This window comes from Balaenoptera acutorostrata, chromosome 8 (genome assembly GCF_949987535.1).
Source record: "Balaenoptera acutorostrata chromosome 8, mBalAcu1.1, whole genome shotgun sequence".
Classification (NCBI taxonomy): domain Eukaryota; kingdom Metazoa; phylum Chordata; class Mammalia; order Artiodactyla; family Balaenopteridae; genus Balaenoptera; species Balaenoptera acutorostrata.
This window is the reverse complement of record NC_080071.1, coordinates 92,323,320-92,344,451: the sequence shown is the minus strand read 5'-3', so window position 1 is coordinate 92,344,451 and position 21,132 is coordinate 92,323,320. Positions and strand designations below refer to the sequence as shown.

General features: G+C 57.0%; 1 protein-coding gene across 8 annotated transcripts in view; it reads left to right on the top strand.

Annotated features, from left to right (window-relative positions):
* PER2 (period circadian regulator 2) overlaps positions 1-21,132 on the top strand; it is a 40,775-nt gene that overhangs the window by 7,539 nt on the left and 12,104 nt on the right. The window contains exons 2-18 of one of the 8 annotated variants that reach the window (XM_057551298.1): positions 3,089-3,225; positions 3,752-3,999; positions 4,504-4,566; positions 5,509-5,663; positions 7,300-7,421; positions 8,451-8,652; positions 10,754-10,805; positions 11,888-12,030; positions 13,963-14,041; positions 16,272-16,378; positions 16,959-17,112; positions 17,336-17,444; positions 18,175-18,300; positions 18,770-18,854; positions 19,339-19,501; positions 19,588-19,712; positions 20,535-20,699. In XM_057551298.1, coding sequence (XP_057407281.1) covers positions 3,770-3,999; positions 4,504-4,566; positions 5,509-5,663; positions 7,300-7,421; positions 8,451-8,652; positions 10,754-10,805; positions 11,888-12,030; positions 13,963-14,041; positions 16,272-16,378; positions 16,959-17,112; positions 17,336-17,444; positions 18,175-18,300; positions 18,770-18,854; positions 19,339-19,501; positions 19,588-19,712; positions 20,535-20,699 — 2,080 coding nt within the window. In that variant the 5' untranslated portion in view covers positions 3,089-3,225; positions 3,752-3,769. Of the gene's footprint in view, positions 1-3,035; positions 3,226-3,592; positions 4,000-4,503; positions 4,567-5,508; positions 5,664-7,299; positions 7,422-8,450; positions 8,653-10,753; positions 10,806-11,887; positions 12,031-13,962; positions 14,042-16,271; positions 16,379-16,958; positions 17,113-17,335; positions 17,445-18,174; positions 18,301-18,769; positions 18,855-19,338; positions 19,502-19,587; positions 19,713-20,534; positions 20,700-21,132 lie in introns of those variants that run through there. The other 7 variants (XM_057551296.1, XM_057551300.1, XM_057551299.1 and 4 more) reach the window with 7 other exon arrangements.

Genomic DNA, 21,132 nt, shown 5'->3' with positions numbered 1-21,132 from the left:
CAGGGCGCTTCATCCAAGGTCACACGTGTCCGGCAGAGCCAGAGGCTCCTGACGGCCTCAGGTGTGGAGCCAGGAGGGCCGCGTGGGTGTGTGCCTAGCGGTGGCCGGCGGGGAGTGAGGGGCTGCAGGCCGTGGGGAGAGGGAGGCCAAGGGGCTCTGAATCACCACCACGTGGGGGTACAAGGTCAAACATCACTTATCCATGGGCCTCCCCCGGCCACCCTTCCTAATTCACTCCAGCTGCTCCCACACGCCTCCCGGACTCCTGCTCTGCTTCTTTCTCTTAGCACTTACCCTTAATCTGCTCTACACGCCGTTCCCTCTTGATGGTCTGTTTTCCCCACTAGAATGTAAGCTCCATGAGGGCAGGAAAGGCGGCTGTCCCGTTCTCTGCCATCACGGTGGCCCTCAGTGCTGTGCGCAGTCAGAGCAAGTTAATCAGCAGAAACTGCCCTGGAGCAGTGCTGGCACACGCCGAGCCCTGCAAGGTGCTGCCTGTCATTTTTCCTGTCACGCCTCGCTGTTCTGTGGCTTGTCCGTTTACGCCCCAGCGTCTTCCCACATCAGTGTGTCTGGTCTCCGTCTTTTTGATGGAGTGCGTAGTATTCCACAGGGCAGATGTCCCAGGGTTTATGCCTTCACACCACGCGCCAGGCCCTGGGGTACAGCCGTCAGCAAAAGCACCCACGCGTCAGTGTGCAGTCGGGCAGTGTCGGTGCCACGGGAGAGAAAGCCGAGAAGGGGATGCGGGGCTGGCAGGGCCGGGGAGAAGGCAGTGCTGTTTGTGCAGGACGGTCAGGCCATCTGCTGGACAAGTGCTGCGGGCACCAGGGAGCAGCAAATGCAAGGTCCCCGAGGTCGGAGCACAGTGCCTGGGCCAAGGGGGTGGCTGCACGGGAGATCCCAGGAAGCAGCTGGAGGCCTCGCTGAGCTGTTGACCCCTGTGCAGAGCAGGGCTGAGCTCTGCGCCCAGGGGAGAGAGGAGCTCACGTGCCCCGTGTGGACCACAGTGGGGTCAGGTGAGGCAGGGGGCCCAGTTTGGAAGTTGCCCTGGACAGGATGCAGGTAGACTCCTTGCTGGTGGTTCTTTCCAGGTTTTTCTTCCTCCAGACCGCGTGCTCACACACCTCTGGGCGTGGACGAGCGTTCCCACGGCGCAGCTTCCTAGGAGTGGGGAGGGGCTGGGGTGTCAGCATTGCCAGACACGCCCAGAGGCCCCCCAGGAAGACGTCATTAGTCCAACACAGTGCACAGGAGTCCTGCTCCTGGCCAACCCAGGATGCTGTCGGTCCTGTTAGATTTTGGAAACCTCATGCTTTGCGTTTTCCTCATGTCTAACTAGGTTGGGCATCCTTCCAGGTTTATAGCTCTTACCTGGTGTTTCTCTTTGTGGGAACAGTCTGTTCTTAGTCTTTGGTCTCTCTCTTCCCAGATGTTAGCGCCTTTCATTCTTTCATCGAATTAGCTAGAACTTCCCTGAAATGTTGACGACCGAGCAGTAGACTTGCTTGTTTTGTTCCTGACTTTCACTGCAGAGAGCTGGCGTTTGAGGTTCTTTGTGATTCGGGACCAATAAACAGCAGCCATCTAAAGCCATAGCGAGATCCTCTAACTGAGGCTTCCTCCCTGTGGCCGCGACCGTCTCCTCTCAGAGTGTATAGACTTTAGCTTGTGAAAATTTAACATTACAGCAGAGGTGTCCAAGACTAGCAGGACTTAGCATCCTTCGCAGGTAACCTGTTTGTTTTTCCTGTTGGGATGCGGGTAGAATTCTCTTTTTTCTTGAAAACATCATTTTCATCAGGACATAGATGGGCTTTGACACTTCTCGCATAATTTTGCCTGGTCCTCAGGGAGTCACGCAGATGCAAATCTGCCTTCGGGATGGTTTCCTTCACACGTATCTTTCACTGTAGTTTCTGTTTCATTGCTATGGTGTCTTTTTCAGAAAGAGACGTTATCTGCAGGTAAAAATGTGCCTTTAATATCGGCCCTTTCCCTGGGCGTGTTTAAAAAGTTTCTCACTCTCATCCTCCCCATCACTGAGTCTGAACTTTAGCTTTCTAATTATCTGTTGTAATGTGACATTTTCACGTCACTCTGCAGCTTTAGCTCATCCTTCGTTACGTGTTTCATCAAATCCGTCGTTTCTTGATTTTTGTTTATGATACAGAGTTGGTGCTGTCCTAAATTTGCTTGTTTCCTCGTGCCATGGAGGTTGTGTGCATCTTGTCTTCATTGCACTTCTTTTCAGAAGCTGCATGTTGGCTCTTTTCTGTTTATCTGGTTCATGAACAAGACAGGGTCTGATCAGACCTGCTGTTTTCCAAAGAGTAATGTGGTTGGATTCTGCGCGGGTCCCCATCTTCGGCGGGTGGGGGAGCCTGAATCCAGCACTGTCTCCTGCTGTGTGTGGCCTTGGGCAAGTCACCGGCCTGTTTTCCCATCCCTAGAAGGGAATCCTGGTGCGCCGTGGCTGGTGATCATGAGGGTTACGTGAGCCAGCATGTGTCACATCCTCAGCACAGTGTCCACAGAGCCCTCCCTGCGGCCTCTGGTCCAGGTGCCTGAGCACAGGAAAGCTGCAGGGGCACATTCTGCTTTCTGGGGACCCCCCTCGGTGAAGGCACCGCTGCCTGGGCCCTCCAGATCTTCCCCCACTGCTCGGTGACCGAGGCTAGCCTTTGGGGACTGTGTCAGTGGGTCCCTCCGCCTTCTGGCTTCCTGACCTCCGAGCTCAGGAGGTTTATGCCCCCCACAGGCCACAGGTTGTCTGGGTGCCTCTGGTTTCAGTAGCCTTCCTCCTCCTGCCCCTCCGGGCCCAGAGAAAATGACAGCTCCCTCCCCCTAACTGGTTGCCCCCGAGCTGCACATCATTTGTAGTTTCCTTAACCCTGACCACACCCTTTCGTGCCGGGCCTTCCTCGACCTCTCCACTGGGGTGCATGAGTGCCTGCTTCCTCCCGGGACCTCGCAGGGGAGCACCATCCCAGGTCCTGCTTTTACCCTGTGACCTCTCAGTCTCCTGTCCTTAGGCTTCTGGTCGACCCCTCCTGCCCTGGCTACTCACTGTCTTTACTCATCCCAGCCTGTGACCGGTCAGTCTCTCAGCCCCGCTCCATCCACCTACCCCCAAAGCACCAAAGCTAGACTTCTGTCCAAACGCGAGCGAAGTTACAGGAGTGTACTGCCTCCGGCGCTTCAGCGGCCCCTCGCCAATCCCAGGTAACTCCGCGCTGGCCTGTACTGGCCCCTCCGCCTCCCCGCCCCACTCGCACACACCTTAGCCCTCACCTCAGCCAGCCGAGCGCCCGGACGCCCTGCTGCTGCTGCAAGGGCCCCTGCCGCTCCGCCGTCCTCACGCAGTAACGCCTGCTCCCCGCAACATCATTTCTCCCGGAAGCGTCCCTGGCCCGCAGCCTGGTTTCAGGCTCTCCCCCTGCCCGCGGCCCAGTTCAAGGGCCCCCTGTAACTTGTGATGGCCAAGATTTCTGAACCCCGCTGCCCCCTCACGTCACCTGGGGAGGCCATTGGCAACTTGGTGTCTGGGGCTGCGGCCACCTGATTCATCCGCCTTCGCGGTTCACGGCAGGTGGGAGCCCTGGGGATACAAGCGCAGAAGACCCACGGTTGACCGCACCTCCTGCCGGCTCCTCCAGCGAAACGCGGAGAAAGATTCCCACGGGACACTTCACCTGATGGCTGCACGACCCCCTGCCCCCTGAACCCGTGACCTTCTCTCGTTTGCCAGCGTCACTCAGGAGCCAGCATGAACGGATGCGCTGACTACGCCCCCAGCCCCAGTGACCCTTCCAGGGAGGCTGCGGAGCCCTGGCCCGGCCAAGCCCCCCTCCAGGAGGACGTGGACGTGAGCGATGGCGCAGGCGGGCATGAAACCAACAAGAACGGCGTGACGGGGCGGGACTCACGGGGCAGCAACGGTGACGGCAGCGGCCGGGAGCTGGGGATGCCGCGGGGGCCGCCTGGCACCTGCCAGGGGTGGGTGTGTCCGAGGCCCCCACGGCGAGACCGGGCATTTGTTTTCTCAGTGTCTCATTCCGGGCTATTGCGATTGCTTTTGCAGTCTTTAAATCATGATGACCAAGTTTTTTAAGATTTTTGACTCAGAATAACTAAAATTTGCTAGGGTCTGTCCTTCCTTATGACGGTGATTTTGGGTGTCAGACCGCCAGTAGCTAGACACGTAGCATGGTGACCAGATCTTGGGAGGCGGAAGAGTCAGGGAACCCCTTGAGCAGCTACTGAACCGATGCCCCGTGGTTTATAGAAAACAAACTTCTCCTCTAGTCTTGGGTTTATATCCCCCAGTACTTAGTTTTTCCGGTATCCAGAGGTTTCTTGTTCTTTTTCTCTTAAGCTCATTCATATTTTTTCCTAATTGACTTACTGTGATGTAATCCAGCCCGTCATCGCTGGGTGGATGGGGGGAGAAGTGGATGGATACACTCTTCTGAGTTTGGCCTTTATTTTTTGTTCTTTTAGTCCAGGTACATTTAGCCTGATGATGGCGAAGTCTGAACACCACCCGTCCACAAGTGGCTGCAGGTAAGACCAATTAGAACTCCCTCAATTTAGAGCCTTTAGAGAGATGGAAAGATTTGTCATGAGATAAGGTTTTGGGGGTGATGTGACTTTTTTCAGGCTTCTGCTAGAACCTGTTAGTCTGAGCAGCTGTCCCCCTTGTGAACCCAGCCACGCCCTTTCAGACGACTGTCCCCACGGGCTGCTCACAGCCCCTGAGGTTGCCCCAGACCTGTAGCTGCTCCAGCTCTCACTAGGCAGACCTTGTCTGCGTCTTAGACATGTATCTGGAACACTCACTTTTTTTTACGTGTTTGTAACAAACGTGTCCTTAATTTCATATTGACAGACGCTTTCACATCACCACTGGAGCAAAATCCAGATCTCTGTCCTGGGCATATGGGGCCTTTGCCGTCACCCCAGAGGCCCGAGCCCATCACTCTCTCGGTACCCTCTGTCTAAACAGGCCCATCTCCCTCAGCAAGTGCCCCCTGCCCTGCCTCCTACCCCTTCCATGTCCTTGAGTTTGAAATCCTCCTTATAAACCTCCTTTCCTCTCTGAGGCCTTCACACATCATTTATGTCCTCGCCCCAGGACGCCACTGTGCTGCCCTCTGGGGTCTCCGTCACTGTCTCCCTCTCTGTCTGAGATGGGGGTGGGCAGAGCTCAGCAGTGGGGCCGCTGGCCGGGCTGCGGCTGGACCAGCAGGTGGGAGGGCACCCTCCAGCATTCACCTGGGTCAGAGCACTGGTTCTCCCGGGCAGTTCCTCTCCCCGCGAGAGACACGAGGCGATGTCTGCAGACGTTTGTGGTTGTCACAGCTGCTGGGGGCTGCTGCATCCTGCATGCCCACCAGGAACACGTGGACTGCGGTGTCCTCGCGCCCTGGTGGAGAAACTGGACCAGAGGCACGTTTCTTCCGAAAAGGGCACTTAGGGTACCGACGTCTTTCTTTAACTCCGTAGCAGCGAGCAGTCCACCAAAGTGGACGCTCACAAAGAGATGATCAAAACGCTGAAGGAGCTGAAGGTCCACCTCCCTGCGGACAAGAGGGCCAAGGGGAAGGCCAGCACCTTGTTGACCCTCAAGTACGCCCTGAGGAGCGTGAAGCAGGTGAAAGGTACGTCCGCCTCACGCGTTTGTTCCAACCTGTAGAAGTAAGTTTCCCGTCTCCCCAGATTAGAGCTTCAGTTGTGTTGATTTTCTAAAATTCAGTCCTGAAGTAGCAGAAGGAAGTTGGGGAAGTCTGATGAAATCTCAGCTGGTTGGAAATCTCAGTTCATCGGAAGTTTTCTATTGTACTTGATTTTAGAGGAAAAAAAAGCAGGTAGAGAACCAGCTGATAAAAGAAACCTATTTACAACATGAAGCTTTTGTGCCCGGGGCTGGGGTCAGGTCACGTTCAGGAGTGTCCAGCACCTTCCAGGCTCTGGCTGGAGAGTTGTGACGTGTGTGGACACTGGCGACGTGAATAGCCCCCAGCATTTAGCTGAGGGCTTGCCCCTCCTTTAAATAATAATGTGAGGGAAGAAAAGGAAACAAACCAACAGAAAAAGGAGAAGATACAAGGAGGGTATTGCCTGATCTTATCCTTAAAGGACAGTACTTTCGAGCTGCTCCAGATTCAAGACCTTGGGCAGTTCATTTCTCATTTTTCTAAAAATATGTGAATTTCCATCGTGGTGGTCTTTGCACCAGCAAGGCGGGCAGGCGGGACCAGGCGCCCCCTTTCCGTCACGGGCACACAGTAACAGGACCCACGTGATCCAGGTCCTGCTTCCCTTTGGGGGTACGTTCGGGTTTTCCTGTTAGGTGGAAGAACTCGTAAGAGCTTTCAGAGCCGGTCAGTGGAATCGACTGAGGCTTTTACCTGAGATGTGTGTGCAGAACTTTTCGCAGATGCAGTGCAGGAATCCACCAACACACACTGCAGATTCCAAAGGACTTGTGTCATCAAGCTCAGACACTTTGCATTGCAATAAATTCCGGGTCCCTGCCGTAACTTCCAATAGCATGTAGTCTTCCTTCAGTTGCTCGTGTGGCTGGCCCTTCCACTGAGCTGGGGCCCCTTCCCTGGGTGTCAGGTAAACGCAGGTGCCTCTGTCTCCGGGGCAGGTAAGGAACGCACTGCCATGGAGGGAGCGCCAGCATCTCCAGCGCACTGTTCTGCCGACAGCCCATCCCTGGAGACCAGGCCCAGGTCACCCACGCCGGGGGTCACCTCAGCGCGGTTTAGCTGTTGAAGTCGGGCATTCTGGGTTCCACTCGCCTGAGGGCTCCCCTCTGGGTGGAGATAGCTTTGTCACCCTGTACGGGGTGTCCCGGGATGAGCGGGCCTCGTCTTCAGTTCTGTTCTGAACAGTTCGTTCTGAAACAGGGTTGTTTCTCATGCCCGGTGCTTCTAAGAGTCGATTCTGTCCAGACGGGAGCGTCTGACCCCCGAGGGGGCAGATGCAGGGGCTGCCACAGCTGTCCTGCGCGGAAACATAGATGCTGTGTCACGGTTACAGGCCTTTGGGGAAAGTGAGGCTTAGGTAGAACCGTGTGGCTGTGCTATTGAAAATAATGTGTCTTTATCGTTTTAAAAATTTCTGTAATCGAAGGCCTTCTGATTTCTCAGGGAATAAAATCCCGGATTTCTGTTTGTCTAGCCTTCCCATTTCTCTGTGTTCTGTGCCCACTTTCTCATGAGAAAGGTAGAGCCCCCAGCCATGAGTTAGGGCCGCCCTCAGCCCTCCCCTTGGTCTCGCCTACAGCCAATGAGGAGTACTACCAGCTGCTGATGTCCAGCGAGAACCACCCCTGCAGCACCCACGTGCCCTCCTACACGGTGGAAGAAATCGAGAGCATCACTTCCGAGTTCATCGTGAAGAACGTGGTAAGTGTCTTAACAAGCGACGTCTTCACCCAGGAGGCTCAGCTCAGGTGGCCGAGGTCTTCACCCAGGGAAGCTGGCTGAACCTCGGTTTCATAGCAGCAGGGTTGGGAGTTTCAGGAAATGAGTTCCTTCCTTAAAAGAAAAGAATGTAAGTCAGGGATTCCGAAGTGGCGGCCGTGTTGCCGACTTGTGCTGTTCTGAGGCTGTCCTCTTGCGCTGTCCACCCCACACCCCGCGTGTGTGTGTGAGCCCCCCTTGACCAAGGGCGGGGCCCGCACCGGGGGAAGGGACACACTAGGTGACTGTCAGTTCACTCGCGGGGTGGGCGCTTCGTGAGACTTCACAAGCCCATGCATTTTTAAGCAACCCATAAAGATGAGGCCTCCCTGGAGGTCTGGGGAAGGGGGGGGGGAGTTACCCCCAGTTCTCAATTAATGAGAGGAAACCAGAGGGCAGGTGGGGACCCAGAGGTGTGGAATCGCAGCAGTGATGGCCTGCAGAATGGGACTCCCCGGCCCTTCCCGTCTCTTTCCTCCCGTGCCCTCCCTGCAGCTTAACCTGCAGGGAGCCCCACCCTGAGCTCAGAGGGCCAGCCAGCGTGGGGAGAGCCCGTGGTGGGCCAGGGGGCCTGAGGCCTCCAGCCCCCCAGGCAGCCCTGAGCCCCGGGAGAGAGAGGAAGAGGCCCCCTTCCCCCTCCCGCATCACCCAGGCTGGATGCCAGGGAGCTCCATGCCCAGAAGACCGAGCAGGTGACAGCTGCAGGGAATCAGCACAGCTGGGGTTCCTTTTGGCGGTGGAACCCTGATGTGTTTTTTCAGATAATATCCGCCTGGGACCCCAATATATGTGAGAGGGGAAGCAGAGTTACCCTGGTCAGGGCTGAGGAGAGGGGCGCAGAGGCTTCCCCTGACCCTTCACGCGTCCTGCTGCCATCCCGTCTGTCGGCCCCGATTCTCTGCCCCTCGGGGGAGGGTGACCTGTCCAGTCCCCTCCAGCCCGGCCTCACCAGAGTCGTGTTCTCCATTCCAGGACATGTTTGCTGCAGCCGTGTCCCTGGTGACCGGGAAAATCCTGTACATCTCTGACCAAGTGGTCTCCATCTTCCACTGTAAGCGGGGCACCTTCCACGACACCAAGTTCGTGGAGTTCCTGGCGCCCCACGACGTGGGCGTGTTCCACAGCTGCACCACGCCGTGCAAGCTGCCGCCCTGGAGTGTCCGCCGCCGAGCAGGTGAGGGCCCCGCGGCCTGGGCTGCCTTGTCCTTCTCCACAGGCAGCATGGGGAGGGGGCCGGGCGGGGCCGCCCCCGACGGGCTGCTGCCCACCTCTCCTCCGCTGGAGGCCTGCAGTAGGCCCCCGTGAAGGGGCCTGAGGCTGCCTTGTCTGTCCCAGGTGCAAGATTAAAGGTGGTTTGCTCAGAATACATTTAGAGAGAGAAAAAAGTCTTTTCATAAATTTCAGAAAGGGAAAAGTGCTTCAGAAGATTTTAAGACATCAGGCATTTTAGAAAGGAAGTGGATCGGAGCTGGAGTCTGGACATGAGGCTGCAGGGTCAGGGGAAGGACGGAGGTACATCTGGAAGGCTCCCTGCAGGTGTTACAACGATGTCAGCATAGCGGGGGGCTCTTCACCTCCGCCAGAGGCCGCGCCATCCTCCCGGGCTCAGACCCCGGCCTTCCAGGCGCTTCAGGCTCTCGTCTGCGCCCAGGTGGCTGCTTCCTCGGACCTCGGGCCCCCCACCCCCGCCATGTCCCTGGCCACAGGGCTCTCACGGTCAAGTGTCGTGTGTCCTTCTCCTCCTGCAACGTGGTTGGGGAGACTTTGCTTCTGGAAGGCATGGAAGCTCTCTCGTGACCAGCACGGGCCTTCACATGAGTGGGTGCAGGAGGGGACTGGTTGACCAGACACGTCTCAGCAGAAACATGGCATGGGGTCCTGGCAGAAGGTACTGGAGAGGAGAGGGTCCCCACCAGCTCAGGCCTTTCAGTGACCAGGTGGCCAACGGCGTAAGTCCGGCAGCGTCTGTCCACCTGCACCTAGACTGTCATTAGCCCCTCGTTGGGCTCTGATTGCTCAGAGCTGAGATGGACCCAAAGAGGAGAAGCAGGAAACGGACGGGGCCAGGAGTCACCCAGAAAAGCTGGGCCTCAGTCATGATCTTAACCAAGAGCCAGCCCTGGCCGCATCCCCCAAAGCTGACTCCCATTTCGTCCTTGGCTCCTGGGTCAGCATCTCTGCTCACGTCGAAACGCTCCTCAGCCCACGGTCACCACCTCCTGGATCTTGGGTCCCTCCACGCCATGGTGCTCCCCGCGTCCCCCTGCTCCCAGGCAGCCGGCAGCGGGGCCGTGACTGTCACAGCCACCTTTCAGCAGCTGTTCCTCCCTGACAACAGACAACCCGGGGCCAGAAGCGCAGTTTGCTTTAGGGTTGACTCATTAAAGGAGGAGACACTCGCTTCGTGTTTCAGAGGTAGAGCTGTCTGCTTTCTCCCAAAGTCCCAGCGCAAGGACTGTGTAGTCAGATCACTAAAGTTTGTGGTGCACGTTACTAGGACCTGTCAATGCTGGGTCACTGCGTGGAGGGAGGGAGGCAGCTCTGCGTGTGGATTCACAGCACGAAAAGGCCGGCTCCATCTCCCCAGGATGCTTGCCACTGAATTTTTGTCTGAATAGAAAAGAAGGACCAGGTGACTTCTTGAAGGCCTTTCCAGGCCGGAAATTTTATATCATTTTCCCCAACCAGCAATCATCTACTTTTCCTCATTTCTTTTGAGTAGAGGAAGCTTTACGTGAAAGACCAAAGTCTAAGATTTCTTTTTCTAAAATGCGTTTATTGTGGAAACACCATTCCGTCATCTCTGATGAGGTCACCCAGTCGAACTCATGTTTTTACTAGACATTTTAAATTTTAAAGTAAGTTAATATTTAGGAAAAGGATTGATGTTAACTGTGAAATGCCCTGAGTTGCTTCTATTAGAATTGAATATCCCCCAAAATATGTAGGTTGAAATGTCCAGGGCTGTATATGCAAAAATTCTGCACGTCCGTCGTACGTCTTCCACAGTTAAATTGGTCATTAGTTAGTGTGTTCGTAGCAGCGCTTTTAGCACGGCATAATTTGGTGAGTGCACGCTCGTGAAATAGATTTCTCCTTAGTCAGAACTGTGGTACAAGGTCTCTATCTAACCTAAGGGCTCTGCTCAGTGCCAGGTAAATCTGCATCACACCTTGGCTCTCGATTCTCCTGCTTCTGCCTGGTCTGTGGGAAATAAAACCACTGTCCCTGGTCAGTGGTGTGACTGGGTGAGTGACTGGGGCCTTTTCTTTTAGACTCTTTTACTCAAGAATGCACGGAGGAGAAATCTTTCTTTTGCCGTGTCAGGTAAGCCCAGGTTTTCCTGAATTTCATTGCACAGACGTTTCATCCTGAGGGCCTCTCGTGAAGGTGGAGGAGGTGCGGGGGTGCCCTCCACATGCCGCCAGCCGGGGCCACAAACCTGCCCAGGCCCCGTTCTTTGGGGCTGAGGTGCTGCAAGAGCATCCCTGCCACACAGCATGAGTGTTCCTGAAAAGTCCGCGTGCAAACACGTTTCCATAAGCGGAGTTATTTGTTTTGTTTTGTTTGGGGAGGGGGGGCGCCACTCGGCTTGTGGGATCTTAGTTCCCTGACTCGGGATTGAACCCAGTCCCCGGCAGTGAAAGCGCTGACCTAACCACTGGACCGCCAGGGAATTCCCGAGCCGTGTTTTAAATGTGCACAAGATATTAAGACAGCCTGGTCAGCGATGGAGCGGTTTGCCTGCTCCTTGGGGGGAATGTTGGCCTGGGGAGCCCAGACTTGCCGTCCGTCACCCGGGAAGCTGGCCGGCGGCCCCCACCTGGGAAGGCATGAACCCCAGGGTCCGCGCGGACCCCGGAAGCATGTGTGGCCTTTGGTTCGAGTGTACGTTTTTTCAGGGAGAGCCCCGTAGCTTTCCCAACAGGTTTGTGGCCCCAAATCGAGTGACCAGTTGAGCGTCCAGCTGCGGGATCAGGAGTGACCCTGGCCAGACACTGGCACCCCCAGAGGCTGGGGCTGGGACCCCACTGTTGGAGCAGCGTCCTCTCCCCAGTTAAAATGCGAACTACTCCAGAGAAGGGCCCCTGAAGCTCCCACAGCTCAGGCCGGTGACTCTCCAACTGACCCCTCACTGTCACCGGACGTCTGAGGGTGAGGACAGAGGAGCAGGGTTGGGGGTTCCAGACCCTTGGGCGGGACAGAGGCACAGACCACAGACCGAGGGAGCACGTCCGGCTCAGCCTGGGTCCCCAGGTGAGGGGCCTGGCTCTGCTCTGCAGGCGTCCATGCAATAAATAAAAGGATTGCTGAGACGTAACAGCTGCTGCTGGGGGAGAGGTAACCAGCAATGAAGGATGATTCCTGCGGTCGTAATCCCAAACCTCTCATCGTGCCCTCCTCTGCAGTGTCGGCGAAAACCACGAGAGCGAAATCCGCTACCACCCGTTCCGCATGACGCCCTACCTGGCCCAGGTGCACGACCAGCAGGGCACCGAGAGCCAGCTGTGCTGCGTGCTGCTGGCAGAGAGGGTGCACTCGGGCTACGAAGGTAACAGCTGGCCCAGGCCGCTCCCTCGCTTCCTCCCGTGGTTCAGATACATGTGTGTGGGGTGGGCTCCCGGCCCCTGCCTCTCTCCCAGCCTCGGGCAGAGCCTCCATCTCCCTCGAGACTCGGCACCCAGCTTTGTCACCTGGCCCTCCCTGTAGTCCCATCCACACCACCTCCCCTTGTCGGCTAAAGGCTCCGGGCCCTGGCGTCTCTCACCTGGGTCCAGCCCGTCGCTGGACCGTGGGTGCCTTCCCCTTTCCCTGGCCACAGCCTTCCGTCCACGTAGCCTTGATGGGTCCAGGGCCCACGTCCCTTCTGTCCTCGCACCCCCCGGCCTCTGAGGCGCGGAACCCCAAAGCAGCCACCGCCTAAGAAGTAAGTGCTGGGCATTCCTCCCTGCTCACCTGGGCCCGTCCCACCTCCTGCTGGTGTCCCGCCCTCTGGTACAGCCTGGCTTCTGCAGACCAGCTGTGGAGCCTCCAGAGGCCAGCGTTACCCTGACCCCCAGTATCTGTCCTGCTGTTTCCTCCCCAGGGCTCCTCCCCTCCACCTTTGCCTGTAGAAACACAGTCATCGCAGCAGGCTTACCTCACCAGGGGTCCTTATCTGGGCCTGCTGGCTCCTCAGGCCACCCCCTCCCAAAGGACCCAAGGCACTCTGCCACGCTGCTCGTATCCTTCCAGCAGCCCCTCCTCATAGACTTTCTTGTGGCACGGCCTCGCGCTGGCCACAAGACCTGGCCAGGAACCTAGGTCCTCACCATGGCGACTCGGCAAGTCACGTGATTTCAAAATTCTCTGAAAGCAGGGCCATCTGTAACTCCTGAACCACAGGGATCCAGTTTAGTCCAGGTTTAATTGTATTTATAATTGTCTCTCAGTGGTTAATGATGTCTTTTTTAAAAAGGCATTTCTTAAAAGTGGTAGAAATGTTTTAGGTATATGAGTTTCTTTCAGATGTTTGATGGATTCCCACATGTAGAACATTCTCTTCTAAATATTCAGTAAAGATTTAGAGGGGTTACTCAGATCTCGGCAAGTTATTCCCCAAAATGATGAGAGTCTCCTTCAAGAATGAAGAATTTTGGAATTTTGAATGTTTAGTCCATGAATTTGGTAGTTGAGGAAAATTCTGCATATGTGACTTCCTTTATGAAAATTACTCTTATCACCTCTGCCCACCTTAGAAACTGTGAAGTTCCAATACAATGACGTTTGCTGAGAATTTTGAATCCAAATACTTCACTCCTTTAAAAAAAATAATTTGTTCAATTCACTCTTGTTGGACCTTAAACATCATGAAGAGGGCCTTCTAGCGTGATTTTGCCGAAAGAAACCTAACCTCACCACGTGGTTCTGCTAACATGGCAATTCCTGGCTTTCTAGACTAAAACTGGTCCACAAAGAAGTTGAGAAGTCTGGCTGGTGGTCACCAAGCGTAGGGTCTGTTCTTCACCCTTCAGGACGTGCTCTGTTATTGAGTCCACTTTTTTAAAAATTTTTATGTATTTATTTATTTATTTATTTATGGCTGTGTTGGGTCTTCGTTTCTGTGCAAGGGCTTTCTCCAGTTGCGGCAAGTGAGGGCCACTCTTCATCGTGGTGTGCGGGCCTCTCACTATCGCAGCCTCTCTTGTTGTGGAGCACAGGCTCCAGGCGCGCAGGCTCAGTAATTGTGGCTCACGGGCCTAGTTGCTCCGCGGCATGTGGGATCTTCCCAGACCAGGGATTGAACCCGTGTCCCCCGCATTGGCAGGCAGACTCTCAACCACTGCGCCACCAGGGAAGCCCCAGAGTCCACTTTTAATTTTTTCTCTAGCTCCCCATCATTCTGAATCTATCAACACATGGTGTTTTCCAGTAGTTGTAGTATAACTACATAAAGTACGTATGTCTTAGAATCAGAAATCTGTGCAAAATTCTTTTCTTTCAGCCCCTAGAATCCCTCCTGAAAAGAGAATTTTTACGACCACACATTCGCCAAATTGTTTGTTCCAGGACGTGGACGAAAGGTAAGCGATGCAGTGCCGTCCCCCTGCCGGCGCTCGCCTCTCCCGCGCTCCTGGCCTTGAAGTCAGTATCGCATCCTTTATGTCAGCAGTTCGCCCCCTCTCCCCAGATATTTTGTGTTTCAGCATTACCTTGGTAGTTACTTAGTAACTAAATAAAGCTCAATCAATTTTCATGTTTTTGATGCTGAAGCTGTCTAGCTAAAGCTAAGGCTGCATGTTATGTGTAATGATCAACTAAAACATTTAATTATACGTAGACAATGAGATAATTATGGAATTACACTAAAAACCTCCTAAGGTATGGACGCTGTGTAGATGGGGCATTCTAGGGAGCTGGTCATCGTTCTGACTGAGCCTGTCTTTATTACCTTGTTCAAACCCATTTCAAAAATTGGGCACATGAGTAAAGGCTGGTACGACCAGGGACCGTGTGCCTGGGACGGTGTTAGGACACCCTTGGCAGGATCCCAGCACAAGTGCATCTTCCAGCCTGCGTGCCACAGGCTGCTACAGGGAGGGGGCCACCTCGTACCTCTGCCCAGAGCCCACTCGGACTCCCCTTCTGCGTCTCCCACCCGGGGTGCTGTAGCTGGTGCCCATGGCCCCGCTGGAGTCGGGAGCACTGACCATTCTGAGAGGGCTCTGGGTTCTCTGGCATCGGGTCAAGGGCCCTGTGTGACTTCCCCGGCTCCTGGGCAGACGCACAAAGACACAGAGAATGCGGCGGCTGCCGGCAGTGATCGGGGAGAAGTCTCCTCGGAAGACACACGGGAAACGCACTGGGCTTCATGCAGTGGCATCCGTGGAGGGTCAGGGCCTCCTCACTGCCCGCACCTGGTCTGGGGACACGAGGTGCCCCCTCGGATGCAGGCCACGGGGCCTGCTGGACAAGTTCTGCTCTTGGGCAGCCAGGGCCCATCAGCCTCCACCAGCCCCTGACTGCTCCGATGTGCACTGCTGGCCACCTGCGGCAGAATCTCCGGAGGGACAGCGTCGAGGTGCAGGTTCCCAGGCCCAACCCAGCCCTGCCCAACAAGATGTTGGAGGCGGGGGACTGGGAGCTGCATTTGGTAGCAATCCCAGGATAATTCTTATTCCTCCAAAAGACTGAGAACTCCTGTCTGCAGCTACCCCAGGTGTCCACTCATCTGTGTGCAGGAGGGCTGGTGAGCAGGTCGTTACGGGCCAACAGGCTGCAGAGCCTTCCTCAGCAGAGCCCAGGGGGGCAGCCCAGCCCACGGGCCCAGGCTGGCTGGGGCTCCCCCCCCTCCTCCCTCTCCTCCTCCGGCCGGGCCTTGACCAGGGACATTCTGTACATCCTGTCCAAAGGAAGACACGAGGCCTGGAGAGCATGCCTCAGACAAGGAGGAGGGAATCCAAGAATGGCTCCGGGCCCAGGAGGAAGTGCTACCCCGCACAGAACAGGGAGCCTTCACTCTAACGACGCAGGAGGACGTCCTCCACCAGGGCAGAAGGGTTTGGGAAAACAGCTGTTGGGATGAAAGAAGACGGGCCTGAGAATGGGAAGGCCGAGCTGCAGCTCAGAAGAGGGGACGGCAGCTGAGCTGGCAGAGGGTGCTGGACACACAGAGGGGACAGGACACGACAGAGAGAAGGGGGACTACAGAAGTTCAGTGCAAGACATTGCCCAGAAAGCAAAGCAACAGCTCCCAGGGAAGAAGAGCTGATGGGCACAGAGCGAAGGTCCCCAGCCAGTGGTGGCGACTCCTGGGGAGCCGCGGTCAATTGGACCGGACACAGTGACCACACTTAGAACAGAAGGAGAATACCTTGAGCTGGAAAAGACACACGTGGGCGGGGTTTTCCTGGTCCCGGCAAACTCGTTAAAAAAAAGTCCATGTCAGGCCACAACTAGCCAAACTTACGAATGACACAAAACAAGAAAAAGGTCTTAGGAGAAGAAAACAACATTGTCAATGATTGATTCTTTCAGGAAATCAGACACAGAGCTAAAGCACTGAGCCTGTAACGGACAGGGATTTGTAGGGCCTTATTTCCTATCGCAGACCCTCGGCGATGCTGCCATCTTTCCTTTGCTAATTAGTTAAAAGACTGACTGTTTCTTTGTTAGCATGATACCCAAATTTTGGTCTTTGGGGAATTTGGAGTCAGACTTGTTCCTGGAGATGGTCGGCTGCCCCACTTGGAGGCTGTGTTCTGGCTCGTGTCCTGAAGCGCAGCCCTGACCCTGTGTGCACTTGCTTTGCAGGGCGGTCCCCCTCCTGGGCCACCTGCCCCAGGACCTGATCGAGACCCCTGTGCTCGTGCAGCTGCACCCCAGCGACAGGCCCCTGATGCTCGCCATCCACAAAAAGAGTAGGTCCCCTTCTCACGGTCCCTCCTGGGGGCATGGACAAAGCTAGAGCACTCTGGGAGTGTCTCCCCGAGGTCAGCACCCACCGGGAGGGGTCCAATGGGCTGCGGGCAAGGGGTGCCCCGCCTCCTGCCTGAGTCCTGGCCTGTCAGTTGGTTGAGAGTCGCCCTTGACCTCTCATCTTTTACCATTGGCTTCGCCAGCAGGGGGGAGGAGGAGAGACAGGATCAGCTGCCGTGGGGGCTTGGGGGGTGGTCTGCCCAGGCCAGGGTGTGGACGACACATGTCCCCACCAAGCCCAGGCCTCACCGACACAGGTGACACTGAGCGTCCCGCTGACAGCAGACCTGTGAGGCTCGCAGGGAAGCGTGTCCTAGAACATGTAAGGACACTGCCGCAAACAGTCCCCAGTCGCAATTTAAAGCAAGACGGGGGATTGACAGTGGTGGCTTTGAAGAGGTATTGGCATCTCCTAAGTTTTCAGATGATTCCAGAATCAAGTGCACCTCCACGTGTCTTTTCTTGTACCGCGAACACCGGTTGAATCTCTTCGCGCCCTGAACTCTGTTTTCGCTGTCCTAGTCGTGCAGTCCGGTGGGCAGCCTTTCGACTATTCCCCCATCCGGTTCCGTGCCCGGAACGGGGAGTACATCACGCTGGACACCAGCTGGTCCAGCTTCATCAACCCGTGGAGCAGGAAGATCTCCTTCATCATCGGGAGACACAGAGTCAGGGTGTGAGTGCTCCCACTTCCCCGGGGGGCTGGGAGACCAGGACCCAGGTCACCTCCCACCACGTACCTGTGCTGACCTGCCCCCTGCCCCCTGGGGGGGCCGGGCCTCGTTCCGGCAGAGCAGTGAGCTGGGGGGAGGAAGGTGGTGCACAGGCAGGTGGCGGGCCGGGGGTCTGCAGAGAGGAGGCGGGGCCCCGACTCACAGAGACAAACGAAAACCACGCAGGGGGCCTTTGAATGAGGACGTGTTCTCGGCTGAGCCGCACGTGGAGGAGAAGGCCCTGCAGCCCGGCACCCAGGAGCTCACGGAGCAGATCCACCGGCTGCTGCTGCAGGTGGGTGGGCCGCCTGCACGCCCTCCCTGCTGCCCCCGCAGGCAGCCCAGAGCTGCCCTGAGGCCTGGGGTGCCTCCCCCCGCCGTTCTCACGCCCTCTCCTCCTTCCGGCTCTGCCCTGCGCCCTGCTGCCCATGGTGGTGGTCTCTGTCCCACCCGCGTGGGCCTTGCCCGCCTGGGGGCTGCCCCCGCCTCGCACGTTCAGGGTGTCTGTGTCTGAACCACAGGTCTGGGCAAGTGGCTGAAGGGTGCACCCCTGCACCCCAGCCCAGTCCCCACGTCCCAGGCGCCAGCCCACACGTGGCCCCCGTGGGTGGAAGGGGGCGGGGGCATCCCTCCAACGCAGGACGTTGCGCTGGCCCCAGGGGGAACTGAGGGCGCCCCTCCCTGTCCCTGGGGACACAGCACTCAAGACAGATTCCTGCAAGCACATGGGCCCCACGAGGAGTGGCCTCCTGCTTTTCACCTCGGGGGCTGTGGGAACTCTCAGGCACCTTGTTTTGTTTCCAGGCCCCGTGGCCGTGGACTCCCTGTTGGTGGAGTCTCCTGGGGATTGGGATCCGGGACCGGCCCCGTGGGTGGAGCCTGGGAGCCCACTGCAGCCTGACCCTGGGTCCAAGCCCGGCCCCACCTGGTCCCCGCCGAGGGCCCCCGGGCAGGTCGCGGCCCGCCCTGAGAGCAGGCGGGCGCGCCCCGGCCCGTCCAGAGTCCTTCTGTTGCTGTCTCCCCAGCCTGTCCCGCACAGCAGCTCCAGCGGCTACGGGAGCCTGGGCAGCAGCGGGTCCCACGAACACCTCCTGAGCCAGACCTCCTCCAGCGAATGCACCGGCCAGGAGGACCCCTGCCGGAGGAGAGCCGTACGTGCCCCTCTGTGCCCCTCTGTCCCCCTCTGTCCCTCTCTGTCTGTCATCTGTGACTCAAATGACTGAGCACTTTAGAAACAGCCCTCGCCGGGGCTGAGCCTTTCCGACCTCACCTGCTTCTGGCTGCTCTGAACTTGGCTCACCTGGGACTTGCTGTGTAACCTCGAAAGGGTGGAGGCAGCCACAGACTGTGGCTAGAGGTTCGGGTGAAAATTATTTCACAGGCCAATCAAGCAAAAGTGAGGATTTAACTGTAGGGTTAGGGTTAGAAAGAAGAAAGTGTAGCCTGCCATTGCCTTTACTTCTTATCCTTCAGCATTGTAAAATCTGCTTTACCTAGTTCTGCCTCTCAGGTCTCATTCAGAACTTGCTTCTTTTGCTGGGATTAATTCTGCTTTTCTCTTTCCAGGGTGGGGCAAAGGCTGTGGGGTCTCCCAGGGTGAATGATGTGTTTTTCTTCCAGGAGATTTGTAAAAATGGTAACAAGGTCAAAAGCAAAAGCCCTTATCCGGATGAATCTGGAGAACAAAAGAACAAGTCTGCTGCAGGTAACAAATGATCCAGCATTTCCTTAGTGAGACTTCAGCGTGGTGAGGTGAGGAGACAGAAAGCTGTATTGCCGGCAATTATTGTTATAGTTGTTACTCCCGCCAAGTCATGTTTGAAAAGACTGACCCTCTCCAAGGCAGGGAGCGTCGATTGACCATAAGGCGCCTGTGATCTTACTGGCCCTGAAAGTTTCAGGAGTTCACGTTAAGAACTGACCTTTCCCACTGCTGAGTCCCTGACCCTGGGGACAGGCCAGACCGAGTGCCGCAGAGAGAGCACCCCCCAGGCCCCCCTGCGGACGGCACAGCGGTACTGGCCCAGCAGGGCTGCGTGAATACCAGGCTGTCACCGGGTCTCTGTGTCCATGAAGCATATTCTGAGGCCCCAGCCTTATCCTTAGGTAGAATTAAAGTGCTTTGTAAGTATAGAGTACTCTGGGGGAAACGAGGATTAACTGAAAAAATAATGTTGTCGTTCCTCCAGAAATGCAAAGCAGTTCCCCAGCTCAGATGAAAGCTGTTCCAGCCACGGAAAAGGGCAGCTCCAGGACCAGCCTGCCCGAGGCCGGCCTTCCTGAGGAGCTGGCCTTCAAGAACCCGCTCGCCGGCTCCTACCAGCAGATCAGTTGCCTGGACAGTGTCATCAGGTGCGGCCCTTCTGGCCTCCCTCTCCGCCCAGCTGCTCACACTGCGGGGTTCTCTGTTACATGAGGCCCTTACCACCCGCCCGCAGGTACCTGGAGAGCTGCAGTGAGGCCACCACCCTGAAGAGGAAGTGTGAGTTCCCCGCACACCTCCCCACAGCGAAGGCCGGCGACAAGCGCAAGGCCACCGCCGGCCCCGGGCCACATGCCGCAGGTACCTGGTTCGTTTGAACTGTTAACTGCGGCGTAACTTAGACCTTCTCTGGTGGGATCAGGCGTCATTTGAGGCCCTGGAGCCCCTTCTCCCAGGTGGATTCTGAGTGGCTTCAGGGACACGGTACTGGGGTATAGGCTCTTTTTTAAATGACCAAAGTAGCTCAGAACTTTCTTATGAGCTGGAGATAAAGGTGGTTCTGGACTTTGAGGGCAGGATCCTGCGGGGCTGCTGGAGGCCGGGGCCTCTCGGGGTGTCATTCTTGGGCGTCTCAGAGGAGGACTGGCCTCTGAGGGTCAGTGACCCCACGGGTCAGATGAGACCTCAGGCCCTTCCAACGTGAGGGCACCACCAGGGTCAGAAGTAGGGTCTCCCATTGTTGACGGAAGCCCAGGCGACCGGACAGCCGTGCCCTGGCGGAGTCTGGCCCAGCCCGCAGGGAGGGAGCGCCACCTGCCTGCCTGCACTCAGCAGACGGGGTCCTGACTGCCGCGCGGCCCCCCCCGCAGGCCCACGGCAGAGGCCCTGACCCCGGGCGCCGCGGCCACCTGCCGCCTGCCACCTCCCTCCTCTCAGAGGACTCGGGGGGTCAGGGCGGCGTCGTTCCCATTTCACAATCTCCTCTTCTCCGCCATCCCCCGTGAATAAACACCTGAGGACACAGTGTCAGTGTCACCTGCCAGGACGTGTGCAGACTTGCAGCTGCCCCCGCCCCCGCTGCCGCCCCCGGTACTGGGGCACCTCCTAGGCCTCCACGCGGCCTATCCCGACAGTTCGTTTTTATCACGTCTTTGTGTCTTGCTTCCATTTTCCCTTATAAAGAGGCCGCGTCACCCTCCGAGGTGAACAGCCCCGCGGACGGCAGCACGCACTTGCCCTCGCTGACGCTGCCCAGCAAGGCGCAGAGCCTGCTGTCCCTCACCAGCCAGTGCAGCTACAGCAGCACCATCGTCCACGTGGGCGACAAGAAGCCCCAGCCTGAGCTCGGTACGCTTGCTGCCCGTTGGGTGATGTCGGGAGAAATCGGACTTGAACCATAGAGATGAGAAGTTTGGACTGGCGTCCTCAGGTTCTCTTTAAGTTTATCCAAGTGCGGAGGAAGCTACACAGCCCAGTAACAGGGGTGCAGGAAATCCGTGCAATGCCGGGCGGGGGCGGCCACACCTGCCCTGCCCCCGCTGCGCTCTGGCTCCACCTGTGACAGGTGGCTGCTCAGGGGTCGATACGGAGGGGCCTCCCAGGACTGAGCAGGGGTCCCAGGGCTCCCCCTTCGTTGGTGCCGAGAGAAGCCTGGGGACGAGCCCCCCCCACCATCCCGCTTCCTTGGACGGGATTACAAGCCTTGCCGTCCCCATCTGAGGACAGGAGCCAGTACGGGTCGTAATAGTGGGACAACCAAGGGCGTCACGCTGAGCTGTCC